General features: G+C 50.4%; 1 protein-coding gene across 3 annotated transcripts in view; it reads right to left on the minus strand.

Annotated features, from left to right (window-relative positions):
- The window catches only part of ST8SIA5 (ST8 alpha-N-acetyl-neuraminide alpha-2,8-sialyltransferase 5), a 61,060-nt gene that overhangs the window by 39,841 nt on the left and 6,073 nt on the right, over window positions 1-15,146 (minus strand). For 2 of the 3 annotated variants that reach the window (XR_009406001.1, XM_059409591.1), the window contains exon 2: window positions 4,201-4,308. The exons of the other annotated variant lie outside the window; for it this stretch is intronic. Coding sequence is in view for 1 of the 2 variants with exons in the window: in XM_059409591.1 (XP_059265574.1) it covers window positions 4,201-4,308 (108 nt within the window). In the remaining variant the exon portion in view is untranslated. The remainder of the gene's footprint in view (window positions 1-4,200; window positions 4,309-15,146) is intronic. 3 annotated transcript variants of the gene reach the window in all.

Genomic DNA, 15,146 nt, shown 5'->3' on the forward strand with positions numbered 1-15,146 from the left:
TGCTCTGAAACGTCACCGCCCCAAGGCCCACACCGCACAGTACCTGCTAGACACACACACAGAACGCACCCAGAGTGCAGGGCTCCGGCCCAGGCCCTGGACACACACCCAGCTCCCTCTTCAGTGGGGCAGAGTCTCCTGTGTTATCAGTTTGGGGCTGACTCTTTTCTCCCATGGCTGGTGCTACCCTCCCACTTGGGAGGTCCCCTTCAGCCAAGCCTGGAAGGCTGGCAATGTAGGGACAGTGCTGTCCCAGGCGAGGGCAACGTGGATGGGCAGCAGCCTGAGCCAGCTCTGCTCTGGACCTCAGAGAGAGTGCTCTGTGCACTGCCTCTTGGCATCGCACCACAGCCCAGGAGGGCCAAGGCTGTACAGAATCTGGGAGAGGGGCTGATGAGACTGACAGCCAGGCCACCTGTGGGTTGTATCTGGAGCAGGAGGGTCTGGAGGGCCCCGGCGATGCTTGCACAGGTGGTCCAGGCCAGTTCTCGGGATCTGGGGAATGCATGAGCAAACACGGAGAAGTTCGTGTGCACTGGCTGGAGAGCTGACTGTGTGTGAAATGATAGAAAACAGCCCTCCATGCAGATGCTTCTTACAGAATGTACAGTTAAGGGGGCTATCCAGGAAGGCTTCAAGGAGGAGGTGGAGTGGGAGGTGGATATTGACCGGACGATAAGGACTTGATGTGGAGCAGGGTCCAGGAGGCAGAAGCTGAGTGAAGCCCTTTGTGCTGTGACTACGGGCCTGATTCAGGGTCAGCACCTGAGAGGACTCCTGGCCCAGCCACCCTCAGCCCCTCTGACTCGGTCCTCTCCCCGGGACAGGCTCAGACAGTGGGTGCAACACCGCCCACCTTGCAGGACTGTGACTGCTAAGGGCGCTCCTGCCTCTCCCTGCCCTCTGGGCCCACCCTGGGAAGGCGGGCAAGGGGCCGCAGCTAGAGGACTCGAGGCACTGAGCTGGCCCTAGAGGACGTGGGCCCTTCCCTCCCGCTCATCTGCAGTGATGCTCTGTGGCATCGTTTGGGAAGGCTTCTCAGCCATGGCAGGAGTGGATACTCTGCCTTCACTGCCTTCTCTCTCCTTCTGAGCCGGCCCCCTCCCCCTCCTACAGGCTCCCTTTCCCGCCCAGCTGCCCAGATTGCTCCAATGGTCCTACTCCCTGTTCTTCTCAAGAGAATGTTCTCCCATCATTCCGAACTGGGAAGGAGTTTATGATTCAAAGCGCTTCCCCTCTGGGGATTAATTTTCAAAAACAGTGCCAGAGACAGGTTTATTCAAAGGAATACATCACTAAGGGAGAATTTGGGAACCCTGAAATGTAACTTTGCTTTTTTTTTTTTTTTTTTTTTTTTAAACCAACAGCCCTTACTCTGCGCCTGCTTAATTCATTCTTTTATTCCAGTAACATGCACTGAGCTCCTTCTGCATGTGAGGTGCCAGTCTGGGTGCTGAGGGCTCAAAGGTGAAGGAGCGCCATCACTGCCTCGTGCGGGAGATAGAGACACAGCATAGCTTGGACCCAGGGAGAACTGTCCTCAAAGACCTACCCGCTCACGTTCAAGGCACCCACTTGCATAGCAGCATTTGCGGATTCAAACGGCTTCCTATCTGCTCACTACAACAGTTCCCCCAAGGACTCTCACGGATGCTTCTAGACTCATGCTTGAAATTAATAAAGCCATATGTCGATGTATATTTTATAATGCACACACTTTCTAATTTGGCCTGGACTTCCCCCAACTCATGTCCAAGGGGAAGACCTGACCGCAACTGTTCTGAGCACTGTCTGGCCTGGATTTTCTTTGTGGTCTTATTTGGAGTTTTCCAGACCAATCGTTTGGACCTGCTCCTTCTCCCATGGCTCCTGTTTGAATATACAGTTTATGAGTCATTTGCTTTTTCTGCCTCTCTTGATCCTCTGGTTATATATGGTAACTCCTGACTTCCCCTCCAACCGTGTTAATAATAAATAACACACTTTACCACACCACGACATACCACACAACTACAGAGAGCAAAATATGGCCTGCGCTGAATTATTCAGTGGCTGAATAATACCACAAAGCACATCACATAATCCGGGCGTGGAGAGCTGCTCACCGCCATGATGTTCTTTCCACAGCGACAGGAGACACCCCCTGCCCAGCCCTGCAAATCTGCTGCCAGGAGCTGTCCTACCCATTATGAAGATGGCAGAAGCTACTCCTAAACCGAGGTTAAAGAAAGAAAGAGAGAGAGAGGAAGAAGGAAGAAAGAAAAAAAGGAAGGAAGGTAGGTAGGTAGGTAGGAAGGTAGATCTCCAACATATGGTTCAGTTCTAATGACATTAACCATTATTTCCCAAACCTGCGAACTGTGCACATGACGGTTTCTCACATGTGTGATAGTACTTTGGGGGTCAACTCGAAATGGCGATCTGACATTGGAACTGTCCCAGAAGAAGCTGCGCTGTGTGCTCGTCACATTTGTTCTGTGACGAAGGGGGGGTCTGGGTCAAACAGCTGCTCCCCAGGAGGAAATGAGCTCAGCGGGTGAGCACGCTGGAGAAAGGGCGGCTGAGTTCTAAAACCAAATGGTTAGAAGTTAGTGGTGGCTCTGACTCCGGGGGACCCTGGGTGACTGGGAACGGGGAGTGTCTGTCCAGGATCACTGGGAGGGGGGAGAAAATAAAAGGGAGGGGACGGGAAGAAGGGAGGTAGGAGGGAAGCAGGAACTAGGGAGCAAGAAAGGGCGGCAGGAAGAAAGAGGGGGAAGAGGTCAACGAAGAGGCAGAGAAAGCAGCAACACAAGGCAGAGAGAGAAGGAGAAGGAAAGTCTGCCGGCAACAGGAAAAAGGGCAAGTAGAGCTCTTGCAGGGTGTTCCCCGCAGAGACAGCTCCCAGGGACCTGTCCCATCTTGTCTTGCTCAGGGGATTTGCATCTTTAGCCAAACTCTTCAGAGAGTCCGTCCAGGAAGGCAGACACCCGCGGGCTTACCTAGATCACGCCCCCCATCTGGGTGGGCTAATCACACAGCAGAAAGGCCAACACCGGAGGTGCAACACTTAGAAGGGACAACTCTGGACACCCCGCTCTTCCCGGGTGACATCCCAGGGGCCGAGTGGCTGGCCAGGGCTCCACCACACATATATGGAAAGAACTGGCCAGGATAGGACCCGGGTCCCCGAGACTGACCCACACCCTAAGGCCTGTCTGTGAACACTGCCCCCGCTGACATTCTTCTGACATTGGAACCACATCCTTAGTTTTTCAAAGCAGCGAAGAGAATCATACACGTGGGAGGGGTCCCTGAAAAACACATTACTTCTCTTCTGCGTCTTCTGTGGGGTCAGTTTAATGTTTCAGTGTCAAAATTAACAGCAACAAAAACTCGGGCCATTTTCCCAGGGAAACAGACCTGAGAGTCAGTGCATCCTGAGAAATGCAAAACTTAAGGGGCCCGAACAACTTAATTGGCCCCTGGAAACCCTTAGCTGGCAAGTTCCAGCCACACCCAGAGAAAGTGTTCTGCCTTGTCTGAAAGACTTCCCCCCACTGCCCTCCCCGCCTTGAGTGTCCCCCAGTAGAACCCCCTGCATTTTATGTGTCCAACAAACCCCGAGCTCCTGGGTTTACAGAGTGTCTTGCGTTACTGTTTCGTGCCCAACCCAACAGCAGAGCAGTAAGGGAAAACCACGCTGTGGTCTGATTGTCAAATCTCAGCATTTGACATTGAGGGAATGGTTCTTCCCTAGCCAAGGTCAGCCCCAGCTGGGGGCAGAGTAGGAACAGCCTGTGTCCCACTGGACATCCAAGGAGCAGAGCCCAAGCCCCACGCCCACCCCGGATGCCACACACACACACACACACACACACACACACCTACACACACCTGCAGGCCGGCCTCCAAAACCCCTGCAGCAGGGGCGCAGCAAAAGCCCCAACTCCCAAGGAAAGCTTGAGACCCACATTCTGCACCCCTTCCTGCACCCCGCTCCCTGGCTGAGAGGGGCCGGGGCGTCCCTGCTGTGCTGTGGTTGGGTCCTAGCCCTCAGCCCTCATGTCAGAGGAGACAAGGCGGGATGTTAAAACGCAGTGAGCTTTGAGCCTGCTTCTTCCCTGAGGGTAGTTCTGGGGGTGGACCGCAGGGCAGGGGCTATGAGGCCACCTGGGGACGGGGTTACCCCCCTCCCAGGCCATTCACTGGGGTCTGTACCTGGAGCTGGAGTCACTGCCGCTCTGCACTGCTGGGTCGTCCGTGACATTAAAGAGCCCCGTCCAATTGGCCAGCGGGTCGCCACTCTGCCAGCCAAACTGGAGGCCTCTGGCAAGAAAATGAGGCAGTTGGTACTCAAGACTCACATACTCGATGAAACCCATCTAACTAACAGCGCCTCTTGCTGCTGCTGTGCCAAGGGACACGTCGCCCTGATCACACCTTCACTGGAGATAAAGCGGATGCCCACCCATGAGGGAGATGGTCATAAACCACAGCCCTGTATCCTGTTCTCTGCTCACTTACACCCGTGCCCTCCTTCCGCCTCTCCCGGCAGAGCTGAGGTTACACACTGTAAACATAGGGAAACTGAGGCTTAGCGAGGTCAAGGTCCTATGTGGTGCGTTCTTCATAGCTACCTCCCCAGACCTGAGAGAGTGGAGCCCGGCTGTTTATGGGGTAATCTATTCCCTGTGCACAACTCAAGAAGGCTCTGAAAATGGGGGCCCAGGGCCACCAAGGGCAGGAGTGCAGGGCTGAGCTGTGCCCCCCAGTCTACTGTCTGGATGCCAGGAGCACCTCCTTCCCCACTGTCCCACTGGGACGATCGCAAATGTCTGCAGAGGTTACCCTGCGTCCCCAGGGGGGTCCACATGCCCCCAGCGGAGAACCACTGTCCTAAAACAGTGCCCACCTCACAGAGCTCCGGTGAACCTTCTGGAGACTGGCTTGCCCTGAAGTGTGAACAGGCAATGAAAGGCCACAAACCAGCAAGTGAGAAAACCTTAAACTTCAAAGTCAGAGAACAAAACAAATAGCAAAAATAAAGGGGGGGGGGGGTGGCGAGCGGAGGTAAACTCAGGGGAAAAGAGACAAATGAAGGAGAAAAAAATTTTTAATAAAACTCTTGATAATAAATAGCCTCTAAGCTGAGGGGAAGGGACAGCGATGGTTGTCGGAGCTGCTGTCCCATCGGCCCGGAGCTGCCCCTGTTGAGCCGAGCGACCTGAGGGAAATCTGCATAACTCCCTGGCATCTTCCAAGCAAGGAGCGCTGTCTAGGATGTCCCCCAGGGTCCTTGACCAACGTATCAGGGAGGTGAGCTGTCTCCCCGATGCCCACCCAGATCCCTCCGTGGGCATCTAGGTCACCCCAGTGTTTAAGTGGGTTCATGAGTTCTAAGTGGGGACACTGTGCAGACCACATGCGCAGTGCTGGCTGAGGTCCGGGGACCCCCGCCCCCACCCCCACCCCTGGGGGCCCCTGTCCATAGAGGGAGACAGTGTGCCTCATCTGTCGCAGCTCAGGGGATGTCCTGGGTCCCATCGCAGGAGTCTGCTGCCCGCAGCACATCTGAGGGTCTTCTGTCCTGGGGGCTGGCTCAGGCAAAACAGACCAGCTCAGCACCGCGGGGGGCGCCCACCTAGGCAGCCCAGGGGAGAGCGGTCCCCGGAGCCTGTGACCACCCCTTCCCCGCCCCCTCGCCCACTGGCAAAGCCAGCCATAGGACTGTAAATGCCTGACCTGCTATTATTGCCAGGACAACCTTGAGTTGACTCCATGGGGGAAAAAATAATAAAAGAAGAAAGTCATTCAGAAAACAACAGTACTTAACTTTTGTGGGAGGATAATCTATTGAATTATTCATTCCCTCCCCCATTCCAAGAAGGGAGCTGGGCTTTTTATCCTCTTACTTTAGGGCCCTGTGGGTTGTGGGGGCTGAAAGCTTCCCGGCTCCCTGAAGAAACTGTGCTAGGCGTCCAGGAGGGGAAGTCACGGCCTTCTGGTCTAAGAGGGGGACAGAAGATGCCTCAAGTCCAGGAAGCCTGCCTCCTGCTTTGGGGCTCCACCACCACATCTCCCTCTAAACAAACAGCAGGACCTTAGAAAGACCACAGCGTGGGGCACCCCCGGAGGCTGGACCCATGGCTCTGGGAGCCTCCGGAGAGCAGTGAGCAGACTGACTAAGGCCGGTGTGGCCCTGGGAGCCCCCAACCGCACTGTTCTCCACAAACCCGGAGCAGTGGCGGGGAAGGGGTGGATGGAAGCCCCTTCGGGGATGATAGACTCCGTTTCCCACCAGCTGGTGGATAAGGCTCAATTAAAAGAAGAGAAGGAAACAAACTCTTCCTTTCATACCAAGTTTGTGAAATCAAAGGTATGACTCCTTTTCTATCAATCATCAGCAAGTCGCTGGTGTCGTACCTCACAGCTGACTGAGGATATGTTTCCTTTATCTCCAAGCTATTTTTATTCTATTATACAGGCAGATATATTTCAAATATTTATTTTATTATTCTGTATTTATCAAAGAGCCCTGCCAGGCTGGGTGCCAGGGTTCAACAACAAACCAGTCGAAAAAGGCTCTGCCCCAATGACAATCGCTACCAGAGGGAGACAGATACAGTGACAATAAGCCAACAGGTGACACGATGTTTAGTGTGTCAGATATGGATAGTGCTGTGGGAAAAATTAAGGGTGGCAAGGGGGGATAAGGTGTTTGGAGTGGTGAGGGTACCAGTCCACACTGGGCAGTCGGGGGGCCTCTCTGGGAGGTAAAATGGAGAGGACGGGAAGTGGGTGATGAGGCAACAGGTGGCTCCTGAGGAAGAATATTCCAGAACCAACACCTGTGGTGGCCCTGAGGGGTGTGATGGCTTCTTCTGGGGCTGGCAAGAGGGTCTATGTAGTTGGGGCTGAGTGAATCAGGGCAGGTGACAAGGCCTGGGCTCAGAGAAGCAGCGCCACATTTCTGCGCTCCCTCAAAGTCATCTAAGAGGGAGGTGGGACCATGTCATCTTCTGAGGAGCCAAGAATTCCACTGGGCCACCTGGGAGCCTGCAAGTGCTAGGCCCTCCCCTACCTTCCACCGCTCTGGGTCTCCAGAAGGAGCTGGTCAGAGCTGCCAGGACCTTCCCACCCAGATCCAAGCGGAAGTGCCTGCCAGCTGGGAAGCCTTTTCAGTGGGATTAATGGGCATAATTATCAGGTTCCACATACTCCTTTGCCTGTCCCCATTCCTGACACACCAGTGACTCATGGTATTTCTCTGTGAAGGGCTGGATGGTAACATACTCCCCAGAAGAGCCTGGGGGGGGGGGGGAAGGGAAGTAGATTCATCCCTAGGGTTCACCTGTGGGGACTTTCATTTGGGGCAACAGAAAAGCTGCTGCAGGTGGGGACTTGCTGAGAGGGGAGAGGAGGGGGGCCTGTACTCCCCAGTGGCCCTGTCCAGAGGTGGCAGAGGGCTGCCCTCCTTGAGAGTCCCCAGGCCTGGAATGCATGGGCCCAGGGAGCAGATAGAGGCTCCTGGATTCGAAGACCGTCCACTGCCCTGCAGAGGCCTCTGACTAAGGAATGGCTGGGCCGGGGCCCAGGGGTCTCAGTACTGGCAGTGCTAGGGCAGTGACGGGGGTGGGGGGTGATACACACGGGGACACCCAGCCATGGGAGGGGTCCAGAGAGAGAGAAACCGGACAAGCTCCAGGCATAATTCTGAGACCACCTTGCCACCTCCCATTTAGGCACCGCAGAGGAGTCTGGGCCCCCCCAGGCCCACGTCCAAACCTTGTGCTCCCTGGGCTGGTGCTCCAGACCACCCCTTCCAAGAGAGGCTGTTGCAGGAGGAACACAGGGTGAGGGAGGGGTTGGGGGTACACCCACAACCTTCCAGCTGTCCTCTGGCACGAAGGCCCCCAATGGTGGACACAGTGAACAGAGTGGGGACCCCCTGCCCCCTCGGAGGGCAGTGGAACGAGGAGGACACATGAGGGGCCCCCCAACACTCATGCGTTCATTCACTCCAACTACTCTCTTACGAGCTCCCACTAATTCAATCTCCTCCATCTTATGACACGTCCCAGATTCTCCGAGGTTAGCAGCCCGCACTCTCCCCCCACGCTGGGGAGCCCCCTCCACCTGAACTTCTCCAATCATTTCGTGCACCAGCCTTTGCTCCTGCTCATTCCTCTGGCTCTTATGGGTTGAACTGTGTTCCTCCAAAATTCCTATGTTGAAGTCCTCCCCCACCCCAGTCCCTGTGAGATAGGGTCCCTGCAGAGGTAATTCGTTAAATTAGGATGCGGTCATGCCGAAGTGCGGTGGGCCCCTAATCCAATATGACTGACTGGTGTCTTTATAAAAAGGGGAAATCCGGACACAGGAAGAACGCCACATGAAGATGAAGCCAAGGAACGCCAAAGATCACAGGCCAACCAGTAGATGCCATGGGAGAGGCATGGAACAAACTCTCCCTCATAGCCCTCGAAGGAACCGACCCTGCCGACACCTTCGCCCCAGATATCTGGCCTCCAGAACTATGTGACAGCAACTCTCAGTTGAAGCCACCCAGTTCGTGGTACCGTTACAGCAGCCCTGACCCTACACTTGGGGTCCCTCTCTAATCCTCCAAGGTGAGACCTTACTCTTTCTTCAAGATTCCATTCAGATGCTCAGCCCTGGCCCCTGGTTTCCAGCTTGGCTCTGTGGGGCACTGGGGGACCCTTTGTGACTCTGTAGAGGAGGGAAGGGACATGGCAGAGGGTGGGGTTGAGGAAGAGGCACCCGGGTGGGAAGGACTGAAGCCCCCACTCTGTGCCAAACGAGTACCCACTTTTCTCCATGTAAGAGGCTTCATGTCATCTGAGGCCCTGGGGGTCTCTCTGTGCCCGAACCCCAGCCCACGTGGCACTTAGCAGAGTTCCATACATCTTGGCAACCAGAGACTAGAGTACTATCCAACAGAAATACACCAGGAGCCACAGATGTCATCTAGAATGTTCTGATAGCCACATTATAAAAAAATTAAAATAAAAATATCAAACACATCATAAAATTCCATAGAACGAGCTACACACAGACACAAATGAGTACATGTAAAACTAGTATAATCTGAGTAAGGTTGATGGATTGTATCGATGTGGATTTCCTGGTTATAATATTGTACTGTAATTTTGCAAGATGGTAGCAGCTGGGTAACAGGAGTAGGGTACGCAGATTCTCTCTGTATAATTTCTTACAACTGTATGTGAATCTACAATTCTCAAAATAAAAAGTTTTCTAAGAAGTAAAAAAAAAAAAAAAAGAAGTTGAGGGGCACCTGTGTGGCTCAGTGGGTTAGGCCGCTGCCTTGCTCAGGTCATGATCTCAGGGTTCTAGGATCGAGCCCCGCATCAGGCTTTCTGCTCAGTGGGAAGCCTGCTTCCCCCCCTCTCTGCCTACTTGTGATCTCTGTCAAATAAATAAATAAAATCTCTTTTTTTTAAGTTGAAATGAATTTTAATAATATATTCTTATTAACCTCATACATCTAAAATATTGTCATTTCAATATATAATAATTTAAAAACCAATGGGATGGGTTACATCTTTTTTCATATTATGTCTTTGAAATCTGTTTTTAAAAAAGATTTTATTTATTTGACAGAGAGAACAAGCATAAGCAGGGAGACAAGCAGAGGGAGAAGCAGTCTCTCTGCTGAGCAAGGAACCCGATGTGGGACTCAATCCTAGGACCCCGAATCATGACAAGAGCCAAAGGCAGACGTTTAACTGACTGAGCCACCCAGGCTCCCCTATGTCTTTGAAATCTAGTATGTATTTTATACTTAACAGCACATCTTAGTTTAGAGTAGTGACATTTCCAGGGTTCCATAGCCACACATGGCGAGTGGCTATTATACTGAACACCAAAGGTCTGGTACATGCTTGCTGGATGAACAAACAGATGAATGAATGAATGAATGAATGAATGAATGAATGAATGAAACAACCAACCAACCAATCACTCAACCTTACGTAAGAGGAGGCGGAGACTGGACGTGCAGAATGGCACCTCCACCAGCTGGAGGCCCCGGGAGTGGGAACATCAGCTCTGCAAGCCCTGGTGGGTCAAGAAAACCCAGAGTAATGAACTTGTGTCAGGACAGCAACCCAGCCTGACACTGAAGAAAGAGGAAACACTGGGGGGAGTCTTGAGTCCTCTAAGCCTTCTTCTGGAGGGTTGCAGCTTATTTCTGGGGAAAGAGCAGAGTTGGTCCCAGAAATACTGATCCTCAGCCTGATGGGCCGGGAGAAGCGTGGAAAGCTGGTATACTGGGGGACCAGGGAGAGGCTTGGGTTCCTTTGCTCAGAGGCTCAGCAGGAGGAACACAGATCGGATACGATCTCAAGCTGGAGCAAGCACAGCACATTTGATTCTCCCAATAACCCTGGCACCCCCAATGCATGGTGTCCCACCCACATCTCCTGGCTTACCAGCCTCATTCCCATCTCCCATCTCTGCAGGACCCGTGGCTCCCTCACAAAGAGGACTGGCAAAATCTGGCCCAAGCCTTTATGCTGAAGGGCTGGCCCCCCCTCATCAGAGCTGGGAAAAACAACTAACCTCCCACTCACCCTCTCACATTACAGAATACTAAACGGGGACCAGAGAGGGCCCTCCGCCTCACAGAGCACCAGGGAATAAAAGGAAATTCAAAAGCCTTCTGTGACTCCCATCCCCTGCACCTGCAGTCTTAACACCCCAGCCTGTCCCCCAGAATCACCCCCTGGAATACACTAGCTCCCCAAAGCCCACATCAGGTCCTGCCAGGCTACTCATCAGTCAACTGCTGTCTCCTTTGAACCCTACAAGCTTTATCACTTATGCCACACAACTGCAAGTTCATTTGTACAGTTTTACATATTTTTCAGGTTTGTCTCTTTATGTGTGCTCTAAGCTCCTTAAGAACATGTATTTTATCTAATAATTCCTTATCACATCACTTTATCCCCCCAGTATTAAGCTGAGTGCACATTTAATTGATGTTTGACAATAATTAGGAGAAGATTGGGGGTTCCTTTAAAAAAAAAAGGTATTTACTTATTCATTCATTCATTCATTTAGAGAGAGCTGGAGTGGGTAGCAGAGGGAGAGGGACAAGCAGACTCATGGAACCCGAAACGGGGCTCCATCTCATGACCCTAAGGTCATGACCTGAGTGGAAATCACGAGCCAGATGCTGAACTGCCTGCATCCCCCAGGAGCCACGAGCGGGTCCCTCTGTGTGCATCCATTTGTCCAGCAATTAATGTCAGGCACTGTGCTAGGTCCTGGGAATGCAGAGATGGATAAAACGTCTCGTTTACGGGTCTTGCAGGCTATGTGACCTTATACAAGTTACCCGCCTCTCTGAGTGAGTTTTAAAGGAAGATGATTGTATCTGTTTAACAGGACTCCTGTAAGGATTACATGAAACAATCCTCACTTAGGATTACCTCCTCAGGTCGGAGACTGGCTCATGAACACTTAAGGAATGTTAATAATGCGTATCATTACCTGATGGATCCTTCAGCTGTGTGGTGGGGAGGGGGCAGGGGTCCCTACACATAGGGTTAAGGCCCAAACTTGAGAAGTTTTGGATGAGAGGGTATTAGAGGAGAAGTGAGTGGGGCCTGGATAAGTCACAGAAGAGATGCTAAGTCCTTTAAGAGGTACAATTTGCCTGATAAGTAGGAATGTCGGAAAGAAAAGAATGGGACCGAGAGGGGGGTGGGGAGAAGAGTGAGAGGACAGCACTGCATCCCTGGGGGTCATCTGGGGAAGGGAGACACAGCTGACAGATGACTAAGTGCAGCCTGGGCACACAGCAGGTCAGGGTTGGGACTGGACTGAGGCAAGCAAGGTTTCCAGGGGCCAAAACTAAAGGCGGCCCCTACCACTCAGACTCACACGGGTGCAGGGCACACCCGTAGAAGGGAGGCCTCCTTGAGTCCTGTCCCCTGGGTGCCAGGCTTCCCTCACCCTAATCCCAGCCCTGCATCAGATTCTCAAGACAAGCTTGCTCTGATCAGCAAAACAAGAAGGTCATCCCGCCGGCCAAGCACACACCCCGGTGCCAGTCAGCTCAGAATCCCTTCTCCTCTCTGGGGGACCATCCATTCCCACCAGGTCCCCGCGCGGCACTCGTCCCCTCCAGAAGGGGAAGGTAGATGGACCTTCCCACCCCCGCTGTCCCATCTCCTTTGCTGTGCCTGTTTCTCAGGGCAGTCGAACAGGAGGGTTGGTTCTGCGAGAAGAGCCTTCGCACACAACTTCAGACTAAAGCGTGGAGTCAGGCTGTGCTTTTCCTTGACCCAGTTTCATATCCTCAGGTCTCAGGCCTGCACCAGCCATGTGCAGGCAGCCCAGATTGGCACCCTCCGAGCACAGGAGAGAGCAAGGCTGGAGGAAAGGCAGCAGAGAGGAGAGCCGGCTCTACAAAAGGCAGGATGAAATAGACCCAGCCTCGGCTCCTGTGTGGTTGGAGAAATCATCCTTAACCATTAAGGAGATGGAATTAGTAACTTACAGTCTTCCCACTAGGAAAACCTTAGGTGTGGATGGCTGTACAGGCAAGTTCTACCAAACTTTCAAAGAATAGATGATCTCAGACCTGTATAAATCATCCCACAGAATGAAGAGGGAATATTCCCAACTCCTTTTACAAGACTGGTTTTAAGACCAGAGACTGCATTCTATAAGAAGATGAGATGCTGATATTATTCACTAAAATGAGATATAATACCGTACATAAAAATACTGGCCAACAAAATCTCACATCGTAGAAAACAAATAATACACCATGAACAAGCTAGGTTTAGCCCCCAAATTATAAGTTGAAAATCTATTCATGTAATTTATCACATCAAAAATTACATGCAAAAAACTACATATCACCCGATAGAGGTAGAAAAAGCATCTGATAAAATGAATATCCAAACACGGTGACACAAGTAAACAAAACTCATTAGCCTACTCCAGAAGGGAGTCTTAATATCTTAGAGGTTATCTACAAAACATAAAAAAAAAAAAAAAAGAAAATTTTAAGCAGATAATTCAATGGGGACACTTGTACCATAATTCTCCTTAAAATCAGGTTTAATCATACACTAGACAAAAAATAACTCAAAAATGGAGCAAAGACCTCAACATAAGAGCTGAAGTTATAAAACTCTTAGAAGAGGGTGGCTGGGTTATGGACACTGGGGAGGGCATGTGTTATGGTGAGTGCTGTGAGGTGTGTAAACCTGGTGATTGACAGACCTGTACCCCTGGGGCTAATAATACATTATATGTTAATAAAAAAGGGGCACCTGGGTGGCTCAGTGGGTTAGGCCTCTGCCTTCAGCTCAGGTCATGATCCCAGGGTCCTGGGACCAAGCCCTGCATCGGGCTCTCTGCTCAGCAGGGAACTTGCTTTCCCCCCTCTCTCTCTGCCTGCTTCTCTGCCTACTTGTGAGCTCTCTCTCTGTCAAATAATAAATAAATCTTTTTTTTTAAATGTTAAAAAAATAAAAATAAAAAAAATTTTTAAACTCTTAGAAGAAAACACAGGGATAAATCTTTGTGACACTGGGCAGTGTACATAGGCTGTGATTTAATGGAAACAGCCCGTAAAGCACAAGCAACCAACAGCAGCAACAACTATATATATATATACAGACATACATATACATGAATTACAATTCATCAAAACTAAAAATTTTCAAAGGATATCATCAAAAAAGTAAAAAGACAACCCCTAGAATAAGAGAAATGTTTTGCAAATCTTATTCTCATAAGGGACTTATATTAGAAGCTATAAAGAGCTCTCACAACTCAATCAGAGGAAGACAAATCATCCAATTTAAAAATGGGCAAAGGATGTGAATGGACATGTCTCCAAAGAAAACATCCAAATGGCCCATAAGCACATGAAAGTATGTTCTACATCATTAGTCATCAGAGAAATACAAAATCAAACCCACAACGGAATACCACTTCAAAACCACAAAGATGGCTATGACCAAAAAGATAACAATGAGTGTTTTTAAAAATAGGGAAAAACTGGAAACTTCATGCACCTCTTGGAGGGAGTATAAAATGGCAAAACCACTTTGGAAAGGAGTGTGGCAACTGGAAAAGTGTGTGGCAACCAGATGGTAAAACACAAGAGTTACCATATGACAGAACAATTCCACTTGTAGGTATATACCGAATAAAAAGGAAAATGCATGTCCATACAGAAACCTGGACACAAATGCTCATCACAGCATTATTCATAACAGTGAAAACAAAAAGCCAATTTCCATCACTGAAGAACAGACTGACAAAATATGGTATATTTATAAATGGAATATTATTCATCAATAAAAAGAAATGAAATATTGGGCACCTGGGTGGCTTAGTCCATTAAGTAGCCAACTCTTAATTTCAGCTCAGGTCATGACCTCAGGGTCTTGAGATCAAGCCCCACGTCAGGCTCCACATTTAGCACAGAGTCTGCTGGAGAGTCTCTGCCCCTCCCCTCGCCTATGTTCATGTGCTCTCTCTTTATCTCAAATAAATAAATAAATATTAAAAAAGAAAAAAGGAAGGTTAGTACTGACACATGCCCTAACATGGATGAGCCTTGGAAACCTTATGCTTAATGAAAGATGACAGTCATATTGGACCACATATCATATGATTCCATTTGTAGAAAATGTCCAGAACAGACGAAGCTATAGAGACAGAAGATGCATTAGTGTTTGTATATCCCTACAGCTAGAAGTGGGAGTACTGGGGGAAGATGGTTAAGAAGTCTAGTTTCTTTTTGGGGTAATGAAAATGTTCTAAAATTGACTGTGGTGATGGGTACACAGTGATGTGACTATACCAAAAATCATCTAATTGTACACTTCAAATGGGGAAATTATATTTAGAGAAATCTATTTAAAAAGAAAGTTAAAGGGGCACCTGGGTGGCTCAGTGGGTTAAAGCTTCTGCCTTCAGCTCAGGTCATGATCTCAGGGTCCTGGGATCGAGCCCCACATCTGCTCTGCTGAGCAGAGAGCCTGCTTCCCTCTCTCTCTCTCTCTCTGCCTGCCTCTCTGCCTACTTATGATCTCTCTCTCTGTCAAATAAATAAATAAAATCTTTAAAAAAAAGTTTAAAAAAATCAGAAT

Source organism: Mustela nigripes, chromosome 8 (genome assembly GCF_022355385.1).
Source record: "Mustela nigripes isolate SB6536 chromosome 8, MUSNIG.SB6536, whole genome shotgun sequence".
NCBI classification, from domain to species: Eukaryota; Metazoa; Chordata; class Mammalia; order Carnivora; family Mustelidae; genus Mustela; species Mustela nigripes.